General features: G+C 42.1%; 2 protein-coding genes across 5 annotated transcripts in view; both read right to left on the bottom strand.

The window, feature by feature from the left end:
* Positions 1-1,895: 1,895 nt before the first annotated feature.
* PDHB (pyruvate dehydrogenase E1 subunit beta) lies at positions 1,896-12,833 on the bottom strand. Its single transcript, XM_085850653.1, has 10 exons — positions 12,687-12,833; positions 11,175-11,234; positions 10,683-10,790; positions 8,680-8,742; positions 5,268-5,303; positions 4,820-5,105; positions 4,446-4,556; positions 4,240-4,331; positions 3,971-4,112; positions 1,896-3,862 (listed from the first exon to the last, which is right to left on the bottom strand). The coding sequence occupies exons 1-10, from the start codon at positions 12,726-12,728 to the stop codon at positions 3,693-3,695; spliced, it is 1,110 nt and encodes a 369-aa protein (XP_085706779.1). The 5' UTR covers positions 12,729-12,833; the 3' UTR covers positions 1,896-3,692.
* A 2,993-nt stretch (positions 12,834-15,826) lies between these two features.
* Positions 15,827-24,427, bottom strand: part of UBE2H (ubiquitin conjugating enzyme E2 H) — an 81,235-nt gene continuing 72,634 nt past the window's right edge. For all 4 annotated transcript variants that reach the window (XM_085850643.1, XM_085850644.1, XM_085850642.1 and 1 more), the window contains 2 exons: positions 20,703-20,831; positions 15,827-17,947 (listed from right to left, as the gene is read on the bottom strand). In XM_085850643.1, coding sequence (XP_085706769.1) covers positions 17,823-17,947; positions 20,703-20,831 — 254 coding nt within the window. In that variant the 3' untranslated portion in view covers positions 15,827-17,822. The remainder of the gene's footprint in view (positions 17,948-20,702; positions 20,832-24,427) is intronic.

Genomic DNA, 24,427 nt, shown 5'->3' on the forward strand with positions numbered 1-24,427 from the left:
GACCCCATCGGCAGCGAGGTGTCCGAGGATCGCCTGATGAAGGATATAATTAAATAATGCCGTTAATTATCTTCAAAAGGGGTATTTTAATTAACCCAAACACCCAATTTTCACTCACGCACTTCCTTGGCGTTTTTGAAGTATGCATGCAAATTTGAGGTCGTTAGGTTTCATGGTTTTGGAAGAGACACACTGATATATATTGGTATCGAAGATTAAACCTCCCCCTATAGCATAAGTCATAAGGGAAATGCACCACAGTTTCTTACACTCAGGCGTACTTTATTATTATTTTGTATGCAGCTTGTGGCTGCGTGTTGCATCATTTCTGGGAGCGTGGCCATGCCGCTGATGCAGTTCCCCCATTTCCAGTAAGCTGGTACTCATTTTGACGACTTACTTCGGAAAGATGATGGGATGAATCAACCCACCTGGTGTTATTTAACGCCACCACAAGGGCTAAAACTCAAGACCCTAAGATTTTAAGCCAACCACCTAAAGGTTAAGCCCCAGGAGCACTAAACCATCATTTAGAAAACTATTTTACTTTATTCTTTCTGTACATCAAGACACTCAAAATTTCCAAACTGTATCTCTGAGCTGGCTGGGACTTTCAGAATTAAATTTTGCATCAATAATGGGAATAAAAAGTATGCGGGGTTGACATAACTTTTTAAACATTGACCTAATTTTAAAGGTCATGACCCAATTAGACATTTTATTATTTGTCCCCACAACTCGACTCGGGTTTGTCAGATCAGAACTAAATTGCCCTCTCCAGATAGATCAGAGCAAGTCGCATCTATGCTTGATTTACATCATACTGCTCCAAGTTAAAGGTCAAGATGAAATGGCAGCCTGAAAAATGAATAAATAAATAAAAACCCATTGGGTTTTTTTTTTTTTTGTCATCGCTCAATTTTGCCAATGCGGAATCATGAAGACCACTTGGCCTTCGAAGATGTTCTTGCTTCATAAGAATAGATCTGCACTGATGTGAACCAGATATTTGATTAGTCCTTGCCCTACTTTTTTGGTTTGTGACCTAATTAACAAAAACGTTTTTGATCATAACTTGAATAATTTTCTTCCTATTTTCATGATGTTTAGTTTTATGGATAGATTGTAGATGGGGACATTTTCTTAATTTACATTTACTCTCTAAATGTTGAAGGTCAAGGTCATACGGTGGTCTAAAAAAGAAGACATGGCCATCATTGGATTGCGGGCCAAGGGTAAATCATGGGCGATCGCCCGTGATCACCAAGGGTAAGTCTACCCAGGCGGGATGGGCTTACCCTTGGCGATCATTTTGAAATTCCAATTGTACATATTATATTCAACCCAAAGTATTAGAATGTCAGACTTTGTCTACATTTGTTGATTTTGTTTACAAAATGGAGGCTAATGGAAGAGAAGCCAATTTATGGATTTACAAGTTCCCAATTCACCTCTGAGCAAACAAACATTTATTTAGCATTCCCCACGTGTAAAGGCTGCTCACTCTCACCTGATTGAAGCACCAACTATATATCCTGGAGTTCAAGGTCAGACGCAAATGAAACGGCTCGACTGTCCTTGCATGCAACACCGAGCGAATTAACGAGGCCTTATGTGAGTGGCAGAAAACCCACAGGTTTGCGACATCACATATAATGAACGATAGTAGCTACAATACCCTAAAAGTAGGTGTGGATGATTCCATCACCATAAATTTCCGGAATAAGATGTGTGGAGAAAGGAGGCCCTTGATGTTAAATGGCCACATAAGTCTTTTATGCATTGCCAATAATGGCTTCTATCTCATGCAGCTTGGTAAGACTGTTAGGAATACAAAGCACAAGAGCAAAATAGCAGATGTATATTGGGCATCTAAGGGACAACACCAGGGCTAATGCGTTTCAGAAGACATTTTTATTATTAATTAAAAAAAAAAATAAACAAACAAACAAAAACCACCCATCACGTGATCAAAGGCCCACATTCTGACCACCCAGTCATGCTCCGCTTGGCAGATGCCATTCCACACAGACATGAAACCTTTTAAAATAAAGCACTACACCTGCTGAGACACTATGCCTCTCCTCTCTTCTGCAATGCACGTTTTTTTGTTGAAAGATTACTTTTGTTCTACTCTTCCACAAGCCTCAAAACTCATATTCCACATTATTCTAAGATGTACAAAACAAATAGCCAACACAGTTCCTTAATAAGGGGGCAAAATAAGAAGAAAAACAAATAAGGAATGAAGAACTTGGCATCCATTATAGTTCCAATTCTGTCCTTGAAAAATCAATACAACTCTGTCAACAAGGCCTTTGTCCATAGCTCAGTAGAGTGCTGCGACACCCTATGGGTTGGCACCCCAGCAACACATCTGTCTCTCCTGGATTCTACAGCTATCTAAAGTATTTGAATCTCCCACGACATGGCTCAAACCCAAGGTCTGTTGCTCTCACATCAGAGAGAGGCCAGTGGCATAATAGGATGGCCGAGAGCCCTAGAGGTACGCCAACTCGCCTGGGTTTGAATCTTGACCTAACAATTAACTGTCACAATGTTGTTTTACAGGCGGGGCGAGGCATCGACGTATCGTCTCTCGGATGGACGTTGGGCTGGGTGTGCTGTCTGCTTGGATTAGCTCGGGGATGTTAAACATCCCTTTCTTTCAAAGAAGAGGAAGTGAGTTATCAGTGGCATCCTAGCCAAATTACAGCACGAGTTACCACTGGGAATGCAAATGCAAGCCACAAGATTCAATCTTGAGCACGAGACTGACACAACACTGAACCCATTTTCGACGAGAGAGGAGAAAACAACTTTATTGCATAAAAGACAAGTAAATGTGAAAGTAAAGTGTGCCATGCCCACATGAACCAATCCTGGGAAGAGCTTAGCTAATGACTTTCACCTGAGTTTGCCTGAAAGCATTGACTATTGAACCAAAACTACCAAACAGTAATTTTGCAATGCTTGCAAATGACGAAGTACAAATAAAGACCCAACATAAATCAATAGGATTGTCATATGACAGAGACAAATGGGGGAGGAGGGGGGGGGAGAGTTGATAAGTGCTCCAAGTTTTTGTGGCTGTATTTTCCTCCTTATCGACATTTCAAATGATTGGAGGTCGCAACAACAACAAAAAAAAGGAAAATGAACTTCCATGTAACAGGAATCCTGAGCCTTGAAAGTGTTCCCAGGTATCACTTGTGTAACCTCAAACAATAATTGAACAAAAACCATGCAGCAAACATGTCAAGGACTGCACTCCAGGCCACAAACACCAGAGATTCAAACATCCACTCACGCAGATGTAATCCAAGAGGTCAAACTCTCCCTTAGTTAGCACTTTGTACAGAAGCTACCGAAACCTGTGTTACGTGACCTACATTCAATGTTTGCACTTCTGTATTATAGGGCACGTGTAATCACCAATCACAAAAGGGAAAAGAAAGGGATGTCAATCATCCTTTGATGAGGACTTGTGCAAAAGGTTTAAAGGGAAATAACACAAGTTAACAGGTGACGGCCGATTAACGACATAAGCAAATGTGGACCCACAAAAAATAATTACTTGGATGATCATTTTAGATCAGCAAGTGGGTTTAAGGTCAGAGCGGCAACTCTGTATTTACATAGCAAGAAGCAGCAGTGCCAGCCTAATGCCTCCCCAAGACCCATGCCTGCTTTCAGGCAGTGGCCCTGCTTTCTTCTCTCCCCGTGAGCATTCGACGAGCAGCCATTATGATGTCCTTGACCTGTGGTCCGGAAATTTCTTCCAGATTTCGGGCGTACGGCATGGGGATATCAACGCCTGTAACCCGCGTGGCCGGGGCATCCAAATAGTCAAATGCAGGACCTGGTGGGAGAGGAAGGTGAAAGGTTTCAAATGGGAAGAGAGAAGCTGAAGTAGCTTGAGTGTCCAAGAGAATGACTACAAAGAAACTGCTCACTATTGTGGCCTTACCTTCCATTATGCTGGCACAAATCTCAGCCCCTACACCAAAGAGAGGCCAACCACCCTCCACTGTAATCAAGTGATTTGTTTTCATCACACTCTGCTCAACCGTGGCCATATCTAATGGCCTGATAGACCGAAGGTTGATCACCTTTTGGTAACAAGAACATAAAGAAAGTTAACTCGAAAAGTGAATATGCCATTCTCAAACGAAAGTGCTAGTTGTTGAACTTGTGGCTAACTCTCTCACATTAAATGAAGAAACAGTCATCACTCACTTCACAATCAATACCCTCCTTGGCCAGAGCTGTTGCAGCTTCGAGACAGAATCCTACGACGCGCGAGTGTGCGACTACTGTAATATGCTGTCCTGAGGATGGGGAAAGTGGGGGATGCAGAGGGGATACATCAGCATCTGGTTACCATTGATAAGGTAGCAGGAAAACTGTTTTGGCATACATGCAAAGAATCGTCATCTACCAACCAGTTCGCTCCACATGTGCTTTTCCAATGGGCAACAGAAAGTCTGGAGACTGTGCTTCTTCTGGCATATCAAAAGGCACCCCGTACATGAGCTCATTCTCGAGGAACACCACTGAAGTAGGGAAGGAGTTAAGAATGTAAAAACTAGGGTAATAGCTCCACTAAATCATACAGCTAATCCTATTAAGTACAATTGGCTCATAAACACTGGCCATATCACAAGAAGAATCTTATATACTGTGATCCAGGCCAGCATCCATCAAAACAGCATCCTGACAACAGGTTAATATTTCTGCGAAGCTTCCTAAAAGATAAAAAAAGTGTGAACTCAAAATCACATCAGCACAAAAAAAAAGTTGAAAAATATATATATACCTGGGTCATCATCACGGATGGCAGCTTTCAGTAGCCCTTTGGAATCAAGAGAGTTCCAGGGACTGAGCACTTTGAGGCCAGGACAGTGACCATACCAAGCCGCGAAACACTGCGAGTGCTGGGCTGCCACACCAGCTGATGCACCATTCGGGCCACGAAATACAACGGGAACATGGACAGAACCTGCTGACATGTACAGCGTCTTGCCGGCAGAGTTCACTACCTGGTCGATGGCTTGCATGCTGAAGTTGAATGTCATAAACTCGCAGATTGGACGCAATCCAGCCTACGGGCATGTGGTCGATGGCAAATAACCACCCATTCTGCATTGAAAGCTTGTTCGTCAATACGTGGATAGAAGGACGGATGGACGCATGTGCACACACCATTTTCAAAGCAGGATCTACATTTCTACACAACTTGGTTTACAAAACAGATGAATACATACCATAGCAGCACCAACGGCAAGACCAGCAAAGCCCATCTGCAAAACAAAGTGGGGTTGATAAGCAGTCTCTCATAACAACAATAATTGTGTCAATAAAAAAACAAACAAAAAAACATTGGTGATAGCTGGACATTGAGTATCAGTTATTATTGAGACAGCTTAAAGGGGACACAATGAGCAAAATCAAACATTGTACGATAAAATGGGAATGGCCCATTTGTTTGCCAACTCGGTGATCTGTCTACTGCCGCCTCTCCTTTATGGCCTTGGGTTCTCTGCTCTTTCTGTGCTTTGTTGCTACCCCCAGGTTTCTGCAGGGCACATGCAGTCCACCAACAACCCCTTTCTGATGAAACTCTCAAAATCCAGGATCACTGCTCACCTCCACTAATGTTCCTTTTTTTTTTTTTTCCTCACCTGTGGAACCAACTTCCACATTCTCTTCAATCTTATTCTTCCCTCCAAGTCTTCAAGACAATTGTTCACCACCATCTCAGCTCACCCCCCATCCAAAGCCATGATCTTTTCTCCAACCACTTATCCATCCCCCAAACCCACCTCCTTTCAAATTTCCAGTTTTTCTTTCCTGAGAGTTTACTTCTGTATCGATCTTGTCCACCCCTTGCATCCTCCCCTACCACTCATTCCTCCCCATACCCATTATTTGTCCAAGTCTCCCTCTGTTTTGTTGGTCAACCCTGCTGTTGGTGTTTACCCCACCCCCCCACCCACCCAACACCCCCCTCTCTCTACTCTTCCTTTTGTTCTGTTGCACCCACATCCATTCTGCATCCCAGCTCTTCAGTGAGCCTTGACTGCATACAAAATAAATAAATAAACTCCAGGTTTTAACCGATCATGACTGGACATGGCATGCCGTCTCAAGGGCCCTCGAGGATAGGGAAGAGAAAAGGGGGTACGGCGCAAGGAGGGAGGGGGGGTTCCAAAGGCAGTTGGTAGACAGTGTTCCATCGAAGATGGACGGAGGTTACTGTTTTCACCCCTTTCTGTTTGTTTGTTTGTGAACAGTATTATGGAAAAACTCCGACGGATTTTGACGAAACTAGGTGGGGGGTTAGGTATGGTCCAAGGATCATGCCATTAGATTTTGGACTTGGTCCAAAATTCAATATGGCCGCTATGGTGGCCAATTTGAAAAAATATTTGATTTTTTTTTTTTTGCATTTCTACATGTTTTAAGTGATTTCTAATCCCCCCCCCCAAAAAAAATTTTTGGAGAAAAAAATTTTTTGCAACTTTTTTTCAACAAAATTTCGATTTCTTTTTTTGCATTTCTACATGTTTTAAGTGATTTCAACCCCCCCCCAAAAAAAAATTGTTAGAGAAAAAAAAATTTAGCAAAATTGTTTTCAACAAAATTTCGATTTTTTTTTTTGCATTTCTACATGTTATAAGTGATTTTCAACAAAAAAAAAACATGCCAAAATTATAATTGCGGCTGATTTTGGAACTTCAGGTGGATATACCCACATAAAATCAATTTCTGTCTCAAGGAATCGAGTTATGACGAATGACTTGAGAATGTAAAAGTTAAAAGTAAAAGGGAAAGTTGCAAACTATAACTCTGAGCACTGTTGACGTCAAATTGAATGAATAGGATATCAGGTTCACTTGAGTGACCTAGCAGTATTGGCGGCAGAGGTTTTGCACTCTTCCAGAGTTCTACAGAGTAACCATGAAAAATATGCGTTTGCCTCATAACGTCATAATGTCTCAAGCTTGACATAACTAGAAAGCACTCATCTAGGTGTTCAATTTGAGGTATTACATGATATGGTTCCTAAAACTTGAAAATTTGACCTTGGGGTCAAATGGTTAACCTCAGGCGCTAACCATGAAGGTCAAGGCCGATCGCCACCAAAAATTAATCAGCTGAGCACCAGACCATGAACTATATTCCCATGAAGTTTGAAGAGATCCGATCAAAATTACTCAAAAAATAAGGGTTTCGTTGACTCCCCTGATTTGCGACAAAGTGACCTTGAAAATTTTATGCGCTGAAAGGGACCTCTATAGGACTCTGATATGCGAAGTTACAAAAATCTCCAATGATAACTGTGCTCTGCAGAGTGATTTATATGTGATTACAGACAGACAAACAAACAAACAAAAAAAACATACAAGCTGACTAACATATCTTGCAAAAACTTGGTTTTGGCAAGATAACAAACAAAAAACAAACGCACCCAAATGCATTACTCTCTCCTTCGGCGAGGATAAAAACCGAAATATAAACCACTGAACAAAGTCACTCCCACACCATGACTCGACTCTCCACTCCACTTCCCTGTTAAATTAAAATCTCAATCGTCTTATTCCCAGTCACCAAAGGTAAACTACACTTAAACTGCGAACCAAGACCTTCTCATTCCAAGTAGTCAAAATAATTGCTCCCTTTCTTTTCATGTCAAGCACATCCCTCATCCAGACTTCCACAATTATCATTCTGGGGGTGGGGGAAGTCTTCAACATCTCCTGGAGGTCCCATATTGGAATGTAATTATTACAAGAAAAACTAATCAGAAATTGTGATTTATTTTCCTAGTGAAGAGAATACTTTCACACTTTGCAACTGTAAACTCATCAGAAATCCCAAAGATCATCCCATTATCGAATATTGTTCACATTTCGCCCCCAGCCCCATGCATCTTTGATCTAGTTCAGTCGAAGGAAATTCTACTCGAGAGCATACCGTGAGCTCGTGAGGTATAGCTCACTTATACTGCCAGCTGTTAGACCTGAGTCAACCAGAGAGAAGTTTCCTCTTTCTTTGTTCTGGAACTCTGGAATCAACTGCCTCCGATTGCTTTCCGAATGGCCTCCAAACTTCAGCAGTTCAAGAAGCTCTCCCCTATATGGCCATTTCATTCCTTTCCTTTGTTACTGGAGGTCAATCTGAATGGCTGTGGGTGTCACCATTTGCCTGCAACTTGAGATTAAAAATAAAAAGGGAGACTTTCATCTTGGAATGATTCAAGCATGCAAATATGGCAAGATAATGGAAATGCTGTACAATGAGAGAATAAACGGCCCCTTGCATAGAAAGAAAAAGGAAAGGCAACCCCCCCCAAAACAAACAAACAAAAAAGAAAGCATATATTTGTGCACCCCATTACAATTCAGTGTCATGATTCATTAATGGTGAAGTACTGGTTGGCTTTACCATGCCTAAAGCCAAGCGATAGTCATGCAGCAGCCTACCAGTAACATGAGATAGTAAACCTTTGTCAACACACACATAAAGGCCTCATAACCTGAAGGTCTGAATGCAATCAGAATAGAGTTCTGTATTGTTGCAATCAAGGCAACTGAAATTCCCAAACAGATTTTGTTTCTCAGATCTTTTTGCCTCCCGTTCTCATTTACAAACAATATTTGCACAAAGATTCACCTCGGTAATCGGCGTATCAATCACTCTCTTCTCCCCAAACTTCTTCAACAACCCTCTGGTGATCTGAAATTACAAATGTGCCAGGAGCAGTCACACATCAGGGTGGAAGGGCCAAGTGCAGTCACGCATCAGGACGGAAGGGCCAGGCGCAGTCATGCGTCGGGGCAGAAAGGCCAGGCGCAGTCACCCGTCAGGGCGGAAAAAGTCCATCAAATTGTCATATGACACTCAGATTCACAAGTTGTGTATTCAGGTACAAGGAAACAAATTTCACACATTGGATGGATCAATAAGCATCCAGTAAATATGAACAAAATATTCTCCTCAAATCAACTCAAAATCCAGTGGCACTTCCAAAGTCTGTACAAAATATACATTTTATAACTGGTTAAATTTGTAACCAAGTTTACATGAATAAATCATTCAATCAGGGTCTTGATGGGGTAAAGATGTCAACACCAGACATTTACACATGGAATATGGAACATAAAAACTAATCTCCAACAACTCTGAAGAAAGCTGCATGCAGTCATACAGGGCTGGTTTCTGCTGTTCATCAAATAAGCTGTTTTGTTGAAGAATCCAACCCAAGCCGAAACAACTCAAACACTAGAGAGCTCGTAGAACACCTTACCTCATGCAGTGTTGAGGAAAAAAAAGCACATGGACAGGGTCTGCGAGCAGCAAATTTGGTTGGTCGCAATGATGTAAAATGCCATATTATTTTGTCCAAGTACTGCTAAAGGGAAGGGTTTTGAAAGTGCCAAAAAGACGATTTGTGTTCTACAGTGTTCAAATATATACAACTCAATTGAAATAAAATAAAGATATTAAAGGCTGTATTGAAAAAAAACAAAACATTTGGAAGTTTACCGCCGTTGATGTGTGTTTTTACATTAATTTTACCTGTTCTTTTACACGTTACATTAATTATTCGTGCCTGTTGTTTGTGTCCTTTATGATGTACTTGCACTTAAAAAAAACAGTAAGTTTCCTATTTGTAAAGATTTTCAATTTTGTTTGATTGTGAGACAGGCTAAAATAATTCTCACTCTCCTCTCTGCGCATGCACAATAGGGATGAATTCAGTGCTGTGGAAGAAAAATAATTATATGAATGTACTCTCAATTATAATGGTTGCTGGTGCTTTATAAATTTAATTTTATGCTACAAATCAAATTGGCTGTCAGTTACGTTTCCCTTTACCCAAGAGTCTTTTGACCTAAATGTTGATATAAGGAATGTCTTGCTAAAGTGACCTGGTTGATAACGCTGCAACTTTTGCCATGATTATGTCATTCGCATCTAACTTAGTGGACACGTATTGCATTTTGAATTATTTTGCCTAAATGCTTATCAGCCCCCTACACTCCCACAAAAGTATATAAATGCCAGGAAATGTAATCTTAGCTCAGTGCAAATCATTGTGGATGTTTACCATCTCAGTGTTTTAGACTCCATGGTACCATGTTAATAAAAATCATCTGATAAAATGTACTTTCCTTTGTAGACAGTGAATTAATTGTTTATTACAAATTGAGTAGTAGGATTTACACCGAGTCAGTTAACAACAAAATTCCACAACAGTGCCAAAGTCCTGTTAAACTACAGGTTCGCTTTCCGATTTGTGTTCAAAATGTAATATTCAATTGAAATCAAGTTGTTCCTCAATCATAAACTGACCTTCACAGACAGACAGACAAATAGACAAAAGTGAATCAATTGCTTAATCCTACTTTTCACTTCGCGTGTACGGAGTAATAACATTGACCTCTCGTTAATGCACACCTTTTGCTTCCTCAAAACAGTTCAGCACAACTCATGAACCACACCCCAAGAGATGTGAAACCAGAGCACCAGCAAAAAGCCTGTCACCCCATGAAAATGAGCTTACCGGCTGGAAAACGATTAGGAGACAAATAAGTCTGAACATATAAAAATAAATAAATAAATGGGAATCAACTTCTTCATCGGGGCAAAGGGTTCATTCATTCATTCATTACCTTGTAAGCACCATCGTACTGCCCCACCTCTTCACCCAACAGGAATACCCGCTCATCCCTTTCCATCTCCTCATCCATGGCTTGGTTTAAGGCATCCCGTACAGTCACCTGACACACACACACACGTTTATTACATGGATATAAATATGGAGGAATTTCTAAAGCCCCATTCCCACTGCCACATCTGCTCCATAAATGCACATTTCCTTCCCAACAGCTCCCATACTTCCCCCACTCCTCTCTCAATGAACCCTTCTCTTCCTTTTCTCAATTTTCATTTTTCCATTTTTGTTCACCCCTTCTCCCCAGAAAACAACGAAACAAACGGCACCGTGACACCCGGGTGAGCCTTCATTCCCACTGAATACCCAAGAAGAGCAGAGTACGTTTTGGTCAATCACACACCTGACAATACTGAGCAGGTGGGAAATACCTCTACAACCAAACATTCGAGTATTAGACCCCAGCCGCCAGGAACGATGTTCGGCACACCTGAACGCTCATGGCCGGGGATGTATGGAGTGACCGCCGGACCTGGACACCGCATCCACCCTGCAAGCAAGAAACAAATGACAATATCCATGAAAACACGAACAATTAATCCATTAGATGCTGCAAGTGATCAGTCAGTATAATCAGTTGTGTCGTGGTTAATGAGTGGAAGCAATTATGTACAGGGGTGGGGGGGGGGGGATATATATATATATATATATATATATATATATATATATATATATATATATATATATATATATATATATATATATATATATATTGAGTCAGAAGTAGTGCCCAATTTCTGTCAGTTGATTGTTTGTTTGCCATTTGTATTACAGTGTACAAGAAGGTAGAAATAAATGAATGACATGTTTATCCAAGAAAAAATTATTCCGGAACTGTACAGAGCTGTTTTACTTGCAATTTTCAAAGTGCCCTCCCTCGTGATCGATGCACATTTGCAGCCGAGCAGGCACAGAGCGGCACACACGTCTGCAGAGTTCGATATCAATTTCCTCAAACTTTTCAGTGATTTGAGCCTTCAATTCCTGAATGGTACGAGGCTTTTCACGATAAACAAGGTCTTTCATGAGTCCCCAAAGAAAGAAATCTGGAGGTGTAAGGTCTGGGGAGCATGCTTGGCCACTCGATCGGACCGCGGCGGCCGATCCACTTTCTGGGAAAATTTTAATCAAGCCACTGACGAACATAACGTCCATGATGAGGTGGAGCTCCGTCATGCTGGAAATAACAGTCCTGATCTTGTACCCTGGGCCAAAAGAAGGTTTGCAGCATATCCAGATAAATTTCTGCAGTGACAGATCCCTCAAAAAAAAGGGTCCAATTATCCCTAATTTAAATATGGCTGCCAAAACTGTCACTCCAGGTAAATTTACCTCCTTCTCAACTGTCGCTCTTGGGTTATTCGTGGCCCAGTAGACACAATTGTGTCTGTTTATTGTGCCATTAAACTCAATTTGGTGCAAATTCAGTAACTTTCCAAACTCGCAGCAATAACCTGCAAAACAAAATCAAAAATAAATAAATTACGAAAATTAATAATCTGCAAAACAATTATTAACAACATGACTTCCCAGAAAGAATCTGACAGCCAAAAACACAGAAATCGGGCGCTACTTTTGACTCACCCTGTATATATATATATATATATATATATATATATATATATATATATATATATATATATATATATATATATATATATATATATATATATATATATATATACACATCACAGACAACAAACCATATGTAGGCAAGAGCAGAGCTTTGATGAGAGTAATGGGTTCCTGCATTCCGTGTAAGGGTATTCTAATGCACGATTCTAACATGTACACAAAGGCATTGACAATGACAAACGATCGAGCGTGTCGACCTTCACAACACGCGAACATTTCTGAAATGATTAAAAAACCAATGAAGAACAGTAACAATATGGGTTTATACGGAAATGAGTTGTGTGCAAAATGGTAAACTCCAAAATACCAGTCGCCGAAGTAGGCCGCCGAATACTCTTGGCGCTGCCATGTTGCCCGGCTTGACCTTCCGTCGTTCTACTGACGTGATGACGAACGGACGTGATGACGAACGGACGTGATGACGAACGGACGTGATGAACGACGTCACGACGTTGATGATCATGACGCGCCTTATTACGTGAGGAATACGTCGTTTAATTGGTGTCAGGATATACACGAGTAACTTTGATGTGTGACGAGGCATATTTGATTCACTAATTTAGGTGTAATGACCTCATTAGCTCCGCGCACGCGAAGCGCAATGGGTTCACTTCTGCCGCCGCCGCCTTTTTGTGGCCAATGAGACTTAAACATGTGGATTCTTCATTGTGCAGGAAGAATTTCGAGATATAGAAACCATATCGCGTCGGGTCAGGGTTGAAAGAAGTTGCTTGTGGTTCACCGAGGAGCAAAGCATTCAGGGAAAGTTTACTCAAAGGTTTTGAAAAATACATTCAGGAATATTGGAAAAGCGGCTGAAAGGAATGGGTTGTGACGTAATGTTTTCTGGGATTCTTCCAAGATTAGGAAACAAGAATGAAATTATGAGCAGAGCGATAGACGTTAACCAGTGGCTGGAAGAATGTTGTATTGTATTTAAGAAGCCATGGGAATCATTTCCGGGGCAAAGGGAGTGTTTCCCACTGACTTATACTTATTGAATAGAAGGGGAAGCCAATTTTTGGAAGCCATTGGTCCGCCATCTTTGTGCTCCCAAAACCAATGAATGGGACCGTTCGCAGCGAAGGTGAATGCCACTTCCCGATGAAATGTGATTCCTCTTCTCCTTTGATCACGGCCGTCACAGACATGACAACGCAAGCAGCAGCACACGATGGCATTTCATAACGACTCCAACAACAATGCTTTGTGTTTTTTTTTTTTTTAAACCAGGAATGGACTAAAATCAAATCTGAAAAGAGAAAAATAAAGTAGGAAGATGGAATTTTCGGAGGAAATATGCACCTTCTTCGACCAAGTATTTGTAGTGATGCAAATACGATTTTCTGTGTTGTGGGAGAAGGAATATGGCGGATGGAGCGCTTCCGGTGGCTTTGGGACCACCCGGACCCGATAAATTAACGGAGGAGGAGATTGGGACCATTCTCTGTGTGGAGTGTTGGTGCAGTCTCAGCGGTTTCCTTGGCTATTAGGCACAATCCTGGACGGGTCGCCACTCTGCCACTAACAGCATGCTGGCACTCATTTTTCCCACCTCGGAAGGATGACAGGCCGAGTTAACCCCACCTGGTATTAATTCAATAGCGGAACTCTGGACCCTAGGATCAAAAGCTCACCACCCTAACCATTAAGCCAACACTAGTCATATCAATTAACGGTGGGCGCCGTAATCCAGTTGGTCTCAAAATCAGTGGTGTTTCTGGAATGAGCATATGCTAAATAGAGAGGGGGCAGCAAGGTTTGCAGTCAGAATTGAGGAAGGTATTCATGGTTATTGTTTCAGGTCAGTGGAGGGTGGGGAAGCAATTAAGGAAGAAACTGGTGATAATTATGATTTAGTAAGGCCAGGCAAAAAGAAAATTTCAGGAAAGGAAAAGTTAAATTTATAGAAAATCGAGTTATCGACTTCTACTCACCGACAAAGGCTGACTTTGTCCAGTGTGAGCGATGTCCTATTAGCTGTTCAGCTTGAGTGTGGGTAAACAGTCAGAAGTTCAAGAAGCAAGAAATGGCATATCACCAGTGGGCCAATTTGGCGTCGTGTACACGAAATGAGATGATCCACTCATCTCGAGATCACACCGGAGGATCGTCACCTCCTTACCATCAACACGTGTCAGGGTATGCACTCGTATACCCATCTTTGTTTCGGTATCGCTACAGCTCTGGCAATATGGCACAAAGCGACGGATCGTCTTTGCGCCGACTTACCGGTACAATGCTACTTGGATGACATCCTCATCGCATTTTCTGCTTCAAATTCACCATACACCTTCACGATTTTTCTTCAACCTTTCCTTTACCTCACCTTGTGCAATCTTTATCAAAACAAACAAACAGTCTCTTAAAATGTTTCAATTTCCTCTTTCACAAGTGTGGTTCTCAGTATTGTATCCTAATTCACCACTCTTTTTCTTCTTCAAAAGGCTGTTTTTAACTTTACTTTTTCTTCATCCCATGTCAAAAAAGTCCAATTGTTACGTTTCTTTTCTCCAGTCTCTTAATTCTCCTTTATTGCATCCCTAACGTAATGTCTTTAATCGCATCTCTGACTTAAAAAAAATTTTTAATACCAGTTTGCAATGTATGTTGTGTTCCATCAATAATCCCTTTTTCTGAACTTCAGTGCCAATTCACCCTACCTCCTTAAATCTACCTCCTCCTAACCCCTCACCGGTTATCCCCTCTCCTTACCCCTCCCATTTTGTCCCTCATCCTACCTCCACTCTCTTCTGCTTCAGTATCAATTTATTTTCTGTTGTCCCAAAGTATGTGGTGTTCCAACATCTGTGGGCTCCATTCTAACTGAACAGATATCTCGGTCTCTCAATCAGTACACACATATCACCACAAACATGCTCCTCCCTCTCATCACACCTCCCTCTCAAATATTGTACCTCCCCCTCCCCGCTCCCTTCTTCACCATACCACGACCAAGTCTCATCCTTCCCCTCACCAACCTCTCCCATGCCTGCTCTTATTGTCTCCACTCTCTCTCTCAAAGCAACCTTCACCCTCTTCTCTCCAAACTTCCCTCTCATCTTTCTCAAAAACTCCCCCCTCACTCTTCTCCCTCAAATCTCCCCCCCTCTCACAGTTGCTCCCCTCACATCCACAAAGCTGCCTCCTTCCCCTGCCCTCTCTCTTCCATCTCATCATGTAGTTTCATGAAAAAAATGTTTTAAAACATGCCTGTAATTCCATTTTTTTTTGGTATTTGAACTTTTGACCCTGCCCTGGGGAGCTGGACTAATGCGTTACTGCTCTTGCACCTTCGTGCCCTGTGATCACAACTACCAATTTGGTGAATTTCTGCACAATCGTTTAGGAGATAGCATAACAGACAGACAGGAGCCAATTACAATATGCCCCCCATTTTTTCAAAAAGCGTGGGGATAGTAATAAAAACATAAAACAGCAACAAAATGCAAAACTTTGCCTTTATTTATTTCTTAGCTTTGCTACATCAAACAAAATTCTTGCAAGTTGAATAATGGTAAACACGCACACATACACAGACTCACGTGCGCATACAACTGCCTCCCCTCCCCACCCTCCCCCTACCCAACTGTACACATGACCCGTTGTGTAGGCTAAGGGTATGAACCTGGAGAAGAATTTCAGAATCAAAAAAAAAAAAAAAATTCAAAGACAAAGACTGCCAGCGAAAGCAAACCTGTAGAAAAAGGAAGAAGAGGCAGTCAAATTTGCCACAGCGCATGTACCAGAGACAGTTAGAGAACACATCTTTTTTGTAAGGTTTAATTTTTTTTTCTCCATACGCAAGGAAAGGGGAAAATATAAGTATATTATATTTATATATTTATATATATATATTTATATCCCACTGTATCAGCAATGCACAGTGGCAAGATGCTAACCTCTCCTTATGCTCAACTTATTTTTTTCCATTTTCTGAGCTTGGAAACAAAACAAAAACAGAAGCAGGACATGCCAGCAAATGAAATTAATGGAGCGTAATGAAAGCCAGCTTGCATTAACTTCAGTGTGAAAGTGCAGAAAAGGGACATGAGGAGGAGTGGGGGGGGGGGGATAAGAGCCATTTTGCATGTCCTTGACAGAGCAATATTTCCCTCTTCCTCTGTAGTCTTCGCTCTGTCTCTCTCTCCATTTCTTTCTGCCATTCTTTTCACAAGTTTTTTTTCCTTCCAATTTCTGAACATGAGAGTCACAGTAAGACAGATCGAGCAAGGTGAGGGAGGTTCAGTGGTGTCTTATGCCCACATCAAAACAGCACTGGGGCCAGTGGTCGGGAAGGCAGGAGAAAGACGGCAAAATGTTCTCACCTCCTACCCCTTTACTCTCAACGATAAAAAACATGTGGTAGCAATGTCTGGATCAAAATGCTCTGCAACTTGGCTTGAACGGCACATAGGAGTGGATGCAACGAGGAGGGAAAAGCGAGAGGAGGAAGCAGGATTGCTCTGATCCTCTCAACATCTTGGCAAGGAGCAGAGGCCTCTCACAATACTTACAAAAGAGAAGAGGCCAGGGGCTTTGGAGGTGGCTCTCCAGACCCATCCACCCGAGACTTCTGCCACACTGTGGCCAACACCATATTTTTGCAAATGTATTCAGGGGTTCTTGGGCCGTACTTGGGAAGGCCCAAAAAGGACAGAATTATGCAGGGCAAAGCAGTGTTAACAAAAAGGTCACCTGCAACATTTTTGAGTTCGAGGTAAAAGTAAATGATTGCTTGTTTTCATATTATCACTCTTTTCATTCTCTCATCTCTTTAAAAATGGTGTTTAAAAGGTTAACAAAGAAAAACTTAAACTTACTAAATCATGAAATGGGTTCCAGGTAAACAAAAATTATGACAATAATAATTAAAAAATGTCAGGGACTATGGTAAGGCAAGGTTGGAGAAGTTGGTATCGAGGGACTTTTGGAAAGGTGAAGGTGAAGGTGAAGGTGGTGTGTGTGTGTGTGTGTGCGTGTGCGTGTGCGTGTGCGTGTGCGTGTGCGTGTGCGTGTGCGTGTGCGTGTGCGTGTAAGACTTCAAAATTAAAAGGGGGCAACTATATAGAATACTTTCAGGAATTACTTGTGCAAAAAAAAAAATGTTAATGACATAAAAAATATGACAGAGACAACACACACAAGGGGCAAGGACGGTGTAGCTTATGATGCAGTTGGACAAATGGTGCCTCGGATTGGACTGCAGGTAGAAAAGGAAATGATTAAAAAAAAAAAAACCAAACAAACAATGTTAGGGGTTTGGATGTAGGGATGAAAAGGTGATGGGGAGGGATGAAATGTGATGCAAAATGAAAAATTCCGATGAAAAGGCAAAAATGAATCAAGAAAAAAAAGGTGGGGGGGGCAGGGAGGTCAAGGGATACTTGGAAGAGAAGATTGGACAAAGGGTTAATGTTTAAAACACAATCACTGATATGGGTCAAAGCTCCATGTCCTGTGTTTCGTCCTCTGAAAAGTCCGACATGGAGCTCTCAGAACTTGAGTCGGCAGCTGCTCCCTCTTGTTCTCTTAGTGCCTCTTCTGTCGCGTACTTTTGTATGTACTCTGATAAGGGTAAACATTGTAAAAAGAACAGAGTGCATGTGAACATGGTGGGGAATCTTCTGCAAAAGTAACAAAAAAAACAACAACAAACAAACACCATGTCATGCCAAGCACGATACTTGCAAAATCCATAAAACAAATTTGACCTTAAAAAATAATTGGTGGTTGAATGAAATGACCAAAAACGCAAATCCTCTTCAAATTTCAAGTCAATCAGATGAGAATTGACAATTTTAGAAATTTGGCCAATGTTGACCTCAAAAAATACTTGTTCGTTGAATTCAGTGACCTGATATATCCAGTGGGGAGAACAAGTATTTGATACACTGCCGATTGTGCAGGTTTTCCCACTTACAAAGCACGTAGAGGTCTGTAATTTTTATCATAGGTACACTTCAACTGTGAAAGACGGAATCTAAAACAAAAATCCTGAAAATCATATTGTATGATTTTTAAATAATTAATTTGCATTTTATTGCATGAAATAAGTATTTGATCACCTACCAACCAGTAAGAATTCCGGCTCTCACAGACCTGAAAGTTTTGTCTTTAAGAAGCCCTCCCATTCTCCACTCATTACCTGTATTGACTGCACCTGTTTGAACTCGTTATCTGTATAAAAGACAGCTGTCCACACTCAATCAATCAGACTCCAACCTCTCCAAAATGGGCAAGAACAGAGAGCTGTCTAAGGACATCAGGGACAAAATTGTAGACTTGCACAAGGCTGGGATGGGCTACAGGACAATAGGCAAGAAGCTTGGTGAGAAGGCAACAACTGTTGGCGCAATTATTAGAAAATGGAAGAAGTTCAAGATAACAGTCAATCTCCCTCAGTCTGGGGCTCCACACAAGATCTCACCTCGTGGAGCCTCAATGATCATGAGAAAGGTGAGGGATCAGCCCAGAACTACACGGCAGGACCTGGTCAATGACCTGAAAAGAGCTGGGACCACAGTATCAAAGAAAACCATAATTAACACACTACGCCGTCATGGATTAAAATCCTGCAGTGCACGCAAGGTCCCTCTGCTCAAGCCAGCGCATGTCCAGGCCCATCTAAAGTTTGCCAATGACCATCTGGATGATCCAGAGGAGGAATGGGAGAAGGTCATGTGGTCTGATGAGACCAAAATAAAGGTTTTGGTTTAAACTCCACTCGCCGTGTTTGGAGGAAGAAGAAGGATGAGTACAACTCCAAGAACACCATCCCAACCGTGAAGCATGGTGGTGGAAACATCATTCTTTGGGGATGCTTTTCTGCAAAGGGGACAGGACGACTGCACCGTATTGAGGGAAGGATGGATGGGGCCATATATCGCGAGATCTTGGCCAACAACCTCCTTCGCTCAACAAGAGCATTGAAGATGGGGCATGGCTGGGTCTTCCAGCATGACAATGACCCAAAGCACACAGCCAGGGCAACTAAGGAGTGGCTCCGTAAGAAGCATCTCAAGGTCCTAGAGTGGCCGAGCCAGTCTCCAGACCTGAACCCAATAGAAAACCTTTGGAGGGAGCTGAAAGTCAGTGTTGCCCAGCGACAGCCCCGAAACCTGAAGGATCTGGAGAAGATCTGCATGGAGGAGTGGGCCAAAATCCCTGCTGCAGTCTGTGCAAACCTCGTTAAGAACTACAGGAAACGTCTGATCTCTGTAATTGCAAACAAAGGTTTCTGTACCAAATATTAAGTTCTGTTTTTCTGATGTATCAAATACTTATTTCATGCAATAAAATGCAAATTAATTATTTAAAAATCATACAATGTGATTTTCAGGATTTTTGTTTTAGATTCTGTCTTTCACAGTTGAAGTGTACCTATGATAAAAATTACAGACCTCTACGTGCTTTGTAAGTGGGAAAACCTGCAAAATCGGCAGTGTATCAAATACTTGTTCTCCCCACTGGAAATCCTCTTCAAATTTCAATTCAATGGGATGAAAATTAAGGATTTTAGAAATTCCACCTAAGTTGTTGACCTTTGGCCAAGGTTGACCTCAAAAATAACTGGTGCTTGAATTGAGTGACCTGATATGCCAATCTTGTTCAAATTTCTCATCAATCGGATGAAAATTGAGGATTTTTGAAATTTAACAAAGTTGTTGACCTTTGGCCTATGTTGTTGACCTTTTCACCTCAAAAACAATCGACTTCTTGCTTGTGACGGACTCTACCAGTTAGTGAAGTTTCATGAAGATCGGTTTAAAATTGTGACCTGCAGGCGATTGACATACAAACAAATAAACAAACAAGACAGAATGACGCACACGACCAACCAATATACTTGAAAAATCTTAGATTTTCGCAAGTAATGATTTTTTTTAAAACCTATATAAACAAATAAAAAATATCGCAAGAATATTTGGAGATCCAGTTTCATCGCTAAATAAAACAAACTGTGCTAATATAGCCAAAAGCTCAACATTTTGGCGAGGGGTTCAAATTAAAAAATAAACACCATAACATTGGCTGCATATGCAGAATTGTGAGTAGGAAGAGGAAAACAGGATCCAAAATGAGACAAGAGAAAGGTAGTAGATGAAAGCAGTTGGAAAGACAACCATGGAGAGAATTCAAGTTGAAGCACACCTGATGTCCTGCATATACACATTTAAAAATACTAATAATTAAAAAAAAAAAATTTTTTTTTTCATCAAATGAAACAATTCAAAGCTCACCCCATTACATGTTAGAGGCACCACTTTCCAAATAGGCCCGTTATTAATGTTAAAACAAGCCTACGATGAACTGGCCAAACCTCGGATCTTCTGCTTGTACTCCTCGGGCTTGTGCAAGTACATGGCGGCAGCATCACCATTTAGTGGGTCGATGGGGTTTGGATACGCCAAAAGCTGAGGCAGAAATGACTCAAAGATGTTTGACAGGTCTGGTTGGGCCAGCATGGTAAAAGGGGAAATCAGTATGTGAACAGTGAAATCAGCATCAAATTTACAACCATGGTCTCCAGAATATCCATTTTGTATTTTTTGTACTTTACAACTTAAAAGTGTACTGAACGGCGATCATCCCACACAGCAAAAACCCAGTGCAGACATCAGCAGTTCACGTTGAGAATAGCCTAAATTATATGCGAGGTGGCACAATTAGATTGGGCATGTTTCACTGAAAGGAACAGCAAAATTAACATCAGGGTGGAGGCCAATTAAATCTTACAACTTGATACAGTCATGTTGTACTACAGTGCCTATAGAAAGTCTACAACCCCTTTCAAAATTTTCACGTTTTGTTGCCTTACAGCCTGGAAGTAAATTGCATTAAATCAAACTTTTTCCACCTATATTTATACATCAAAACCCACAACTTCAAAGTGAAAAACAAATTCTAGAAATTTAAGAAAATCAATTACACAAAACTAGAATATCTTGGTTGGATCAGCGTCCACCCCCTTTATAATAGCAATTATAAATTAGCTCAGGTGTAACCAATAATCTTCAAAATCACACAAAGTTCGGTGGGCTCCACCTGTGTTAACTTGTAGCAATTATGATTATTTCAGAATAAAATCAGCTGTACCGGTAAGTTTCTGCTGGGTAGTGCATTTTACAGCAAAGACTCAACCATGTGGCCCAAGAAGTTTTCAAAAGACCACTGGGATAAAGTTGTGGAAACACACCGATCATGGGATGGGTATAAAAATACTTCAAAGGCCTTGGATATCACTTGGAGGAGAGTCAAGACAATCACTACCAAATGGAAGGTGTGTGGTACCACAAAGACCCTGACGAGATAAAGCTGTCCCTCCAAACTGGATGACCAAGCAAGGAGAAGACTGATCAGAGAGGCCACCAAGAGGTCATTCACAACTTTGAAAGAGCTACATGCCTTTATAGCAAAGACTGGTCACTGTGTATGTGACAACAATATCCCAAGCACTCCAAAGTGTGGCCTGTACAGTAGTGTGGCAAGAAGGAAGCCATTACTCAAAAAAGCCCACCTTGAGTCCCATTTGAGGTATGCAATAAACCACTCTGGAGATTCTGAAGCCATGTGGCAAAATGCTTTGTGGTCTGACGAAGCAAAGATGGAACTTTTTGGCCTAAATGCAAAACATTAAGTTTGGAGCAAACCCAACACAACACGTCACCCAAAAGAACACCAACCCAACCCGTCAAGCATGGTGGTGGAAGCATCATATTCTGGGGATGTTTTTCATCAGCAGGGATTGGGGCAATTGTCAGGATAGATGAGAAAATGGATGGAGCAAAATGCAGAAAAATCAACAAGGAAAACGTGCTGCCCTCTGAAAGAAAGCTGAAATTGGGATGGAAGTTCACTTTTCAGCATGACAATGACCTGAAGCACACAGCCAAAACTACACTAGAGTGGCGAAGGAACAAAAAGATAAATGTCCTTGAGTGACCCAGTCAGAGCCCCGACCTAAATCCAATCGAAAATCTGTGGCATGACATGAAGATCGCTGTCCATCAATGTTCCCCATGCAACTTGACTGAGCGAGAACAGTTTTGTACAGAAGAATGGGCAAATATTGCCCAATTAAGGTGTGCAAAGTTGGTAGAGACCTATCCCAACAGACTCACAGCTGTAATTGCTGTCAAAGGTGCTTCCACCAAGTATTAACTCAGGGGGGTGGACACTTATCCAACCAAGATATTCTCGTTTTGTATTTTTAATTAATTTTCTGAAATTTGTAGAATTGATTTATAATTGAAATTGTGTGTCACAATGTGTAAATAAAGATGAAAAAGCTTGATTTAATGCAATTTAATTCGAGACTTAAAACAACAAAATGTGAAAAGTTTGAAAGGGGTGTAGACTTAAAATCAGTACTGTGTATATTGTTGCGAATTCGTGCCTGCCGGCGTGTGGACGGCCACGTGACTCAAATCGCGGCACGTCGCCCACCGGACGGACAATTCAGTCGTGACCCTCTCGGACCAATGCCGGGAGCTAGTCTCGGGTGGGGGTTTAACCCCACCACGACCGTGCCAATTGGCCACCCGTGCAGGATAAGGTTGCTCGCCAAATTCGATCTACCTAAGTACCTGCGCGGATGGTCGACCGGGCGATCGTACCACGCCACAGGCCGACTTCGGACACGAACCGCTTAAGCGGTCCGTTCCGTGCTACAGTGATAACCGAGCGGTGTTATCGTCGGCCACGACGGTTCCGATTATCGGGCGTATTAAGCCCACTACGAACCCTTTACGTGAAGCAGGATGGAGGGTCAATTAAAAGGAAGGAGATGAAGCGAAACGGGAAAACAGTTAAACACAATGCACATTTATTCTGCGGCACACGGAAAGCACGTATATACAGCCACAATAATCAAAATGCACATATAAAGCGAAAGCAAGAGTTAAACCGAATACGCGTACACACGGCAACACTTATACAGTTCTACTTTACAGACGGCGCGAACACACATTTATTCAAAAGCAAAGGAAAGAAGCCACCCTCATAGACAAGGGGGCAGACGGGGCCCGTGGGCCTTTATGGCGTGGGACTTGGCAGACCGAACGAGTCCCACGAGACCGCTGCAAGTTACCTGCACCCTCGTGGTGCGATGGTGGGTGAGCTCTCTCCGGCGCTCCTTGTACGAACGCGCAGGTCCGCGCGACACAGCTGGCAGAGCGGCGCCTCCAGTCCGCGTCCCCTCCGCGACGTCCAGACTCTCCACCGACTGCAAGCTCCAACGAGCGGGTCGCTCTACGGACCGCTTCTCCAAGACCCAGACGGGCAGAAGACCATGAACCACCGACTGACAATGACACTCTCACCGACCGCCCTGACCTGACCTCTTCTTAGCGGCGCCTCTGTGCGCCCTTTTATTTCCCTGGCACTCCGCCCCTCACTTCCGCGGCACGCGGGGGGGGGGGAACATTCCACCAGAGAAATCGGGGTGGGAGTTGAGTTCCAACCGTCATTCTTGTTTACCAGGGAAATCGGGGTGGGAGTTGTTGTTGTTCCCCTTTTGTGTTCGTGGAGATGTTGACGGTTGCTGGCGGAGTGGTGAGGATGGCGTGGTTGTTGAGGCAGGTGTGGTTGTGGTTGTTGTGAAGCGGCGTTGTGGTTGGTGGTTATTGTGTGATGGCGGTCGAGACGTGGTTAGTTCAAAATAAAGATAGAACAGAAAAACGGCTGTCTCAAAGCGTCACAGCCCGAATGAATCACATAAATTCCCTCTAGACAACGGATTTGGGGCTAACTACACATGTACTTAGAGATATCTCACCTACGGGCCCTTCATGGTGTAATGCGAATTTCCACAGCCGTAACAATATATAACGCGCGCACGCATGCACGCACGAATGCACGCACGCACGCACGCACACACGCACAACACTTCAAAATTGATCACTTGGCATTTTACATCACAAAAACTCTAGTGCGGTCCAGCAAGCAAGGCAAAATATAATTACTGTACAGTATATCCCTAAAATAATTTTCAGGTGTACAGTGTCTCCGAGAAAATATCACAGTGGAAATATCACCACCTTAAAT

The sequence above is a fragment of the Eptatretus burgeri genome, chromosome 13 (assembly GCF_056783735.1).
Source record: "Eptatretus burgeri isolate ZD-2024b chromosome 13, Ebu_testis_v1, whole genome shotgun sequence".
NCBI lineage: Eukaryota > Metazoa > Chordata > Myxini > Myxiniformes > Myxinidae > Eptatretus > Eptatretus burgeri.

What these genes read in the sequence shown, in the direction of transcription:
- PDHB (XM_085850653.1), bottom strand. Translation starts at nt 12,728, where the DNA reads ATGGCAGCGCCAAGAGTATTCGGCGGCCTACTTCGGCGACTG. An exon ending in TTGCCGTTGGTGCTGCTATG is followed by an intron (nt 5,106 to 5,267) that starts GTATGTATTCAT and finishes ACATGCCCGTAG; the next exon opens with GCTGGATTGCGTCCAATCTG. An exon ending in AGGAGGGTATTGATTGTGAA is followed by an intron (nt 4,113 to 4,239) that starts GTGAGTGATGAC and finishes TGTTACCAAAAG; the next exon opens with GTGATCAACCTTCGGTCTAT.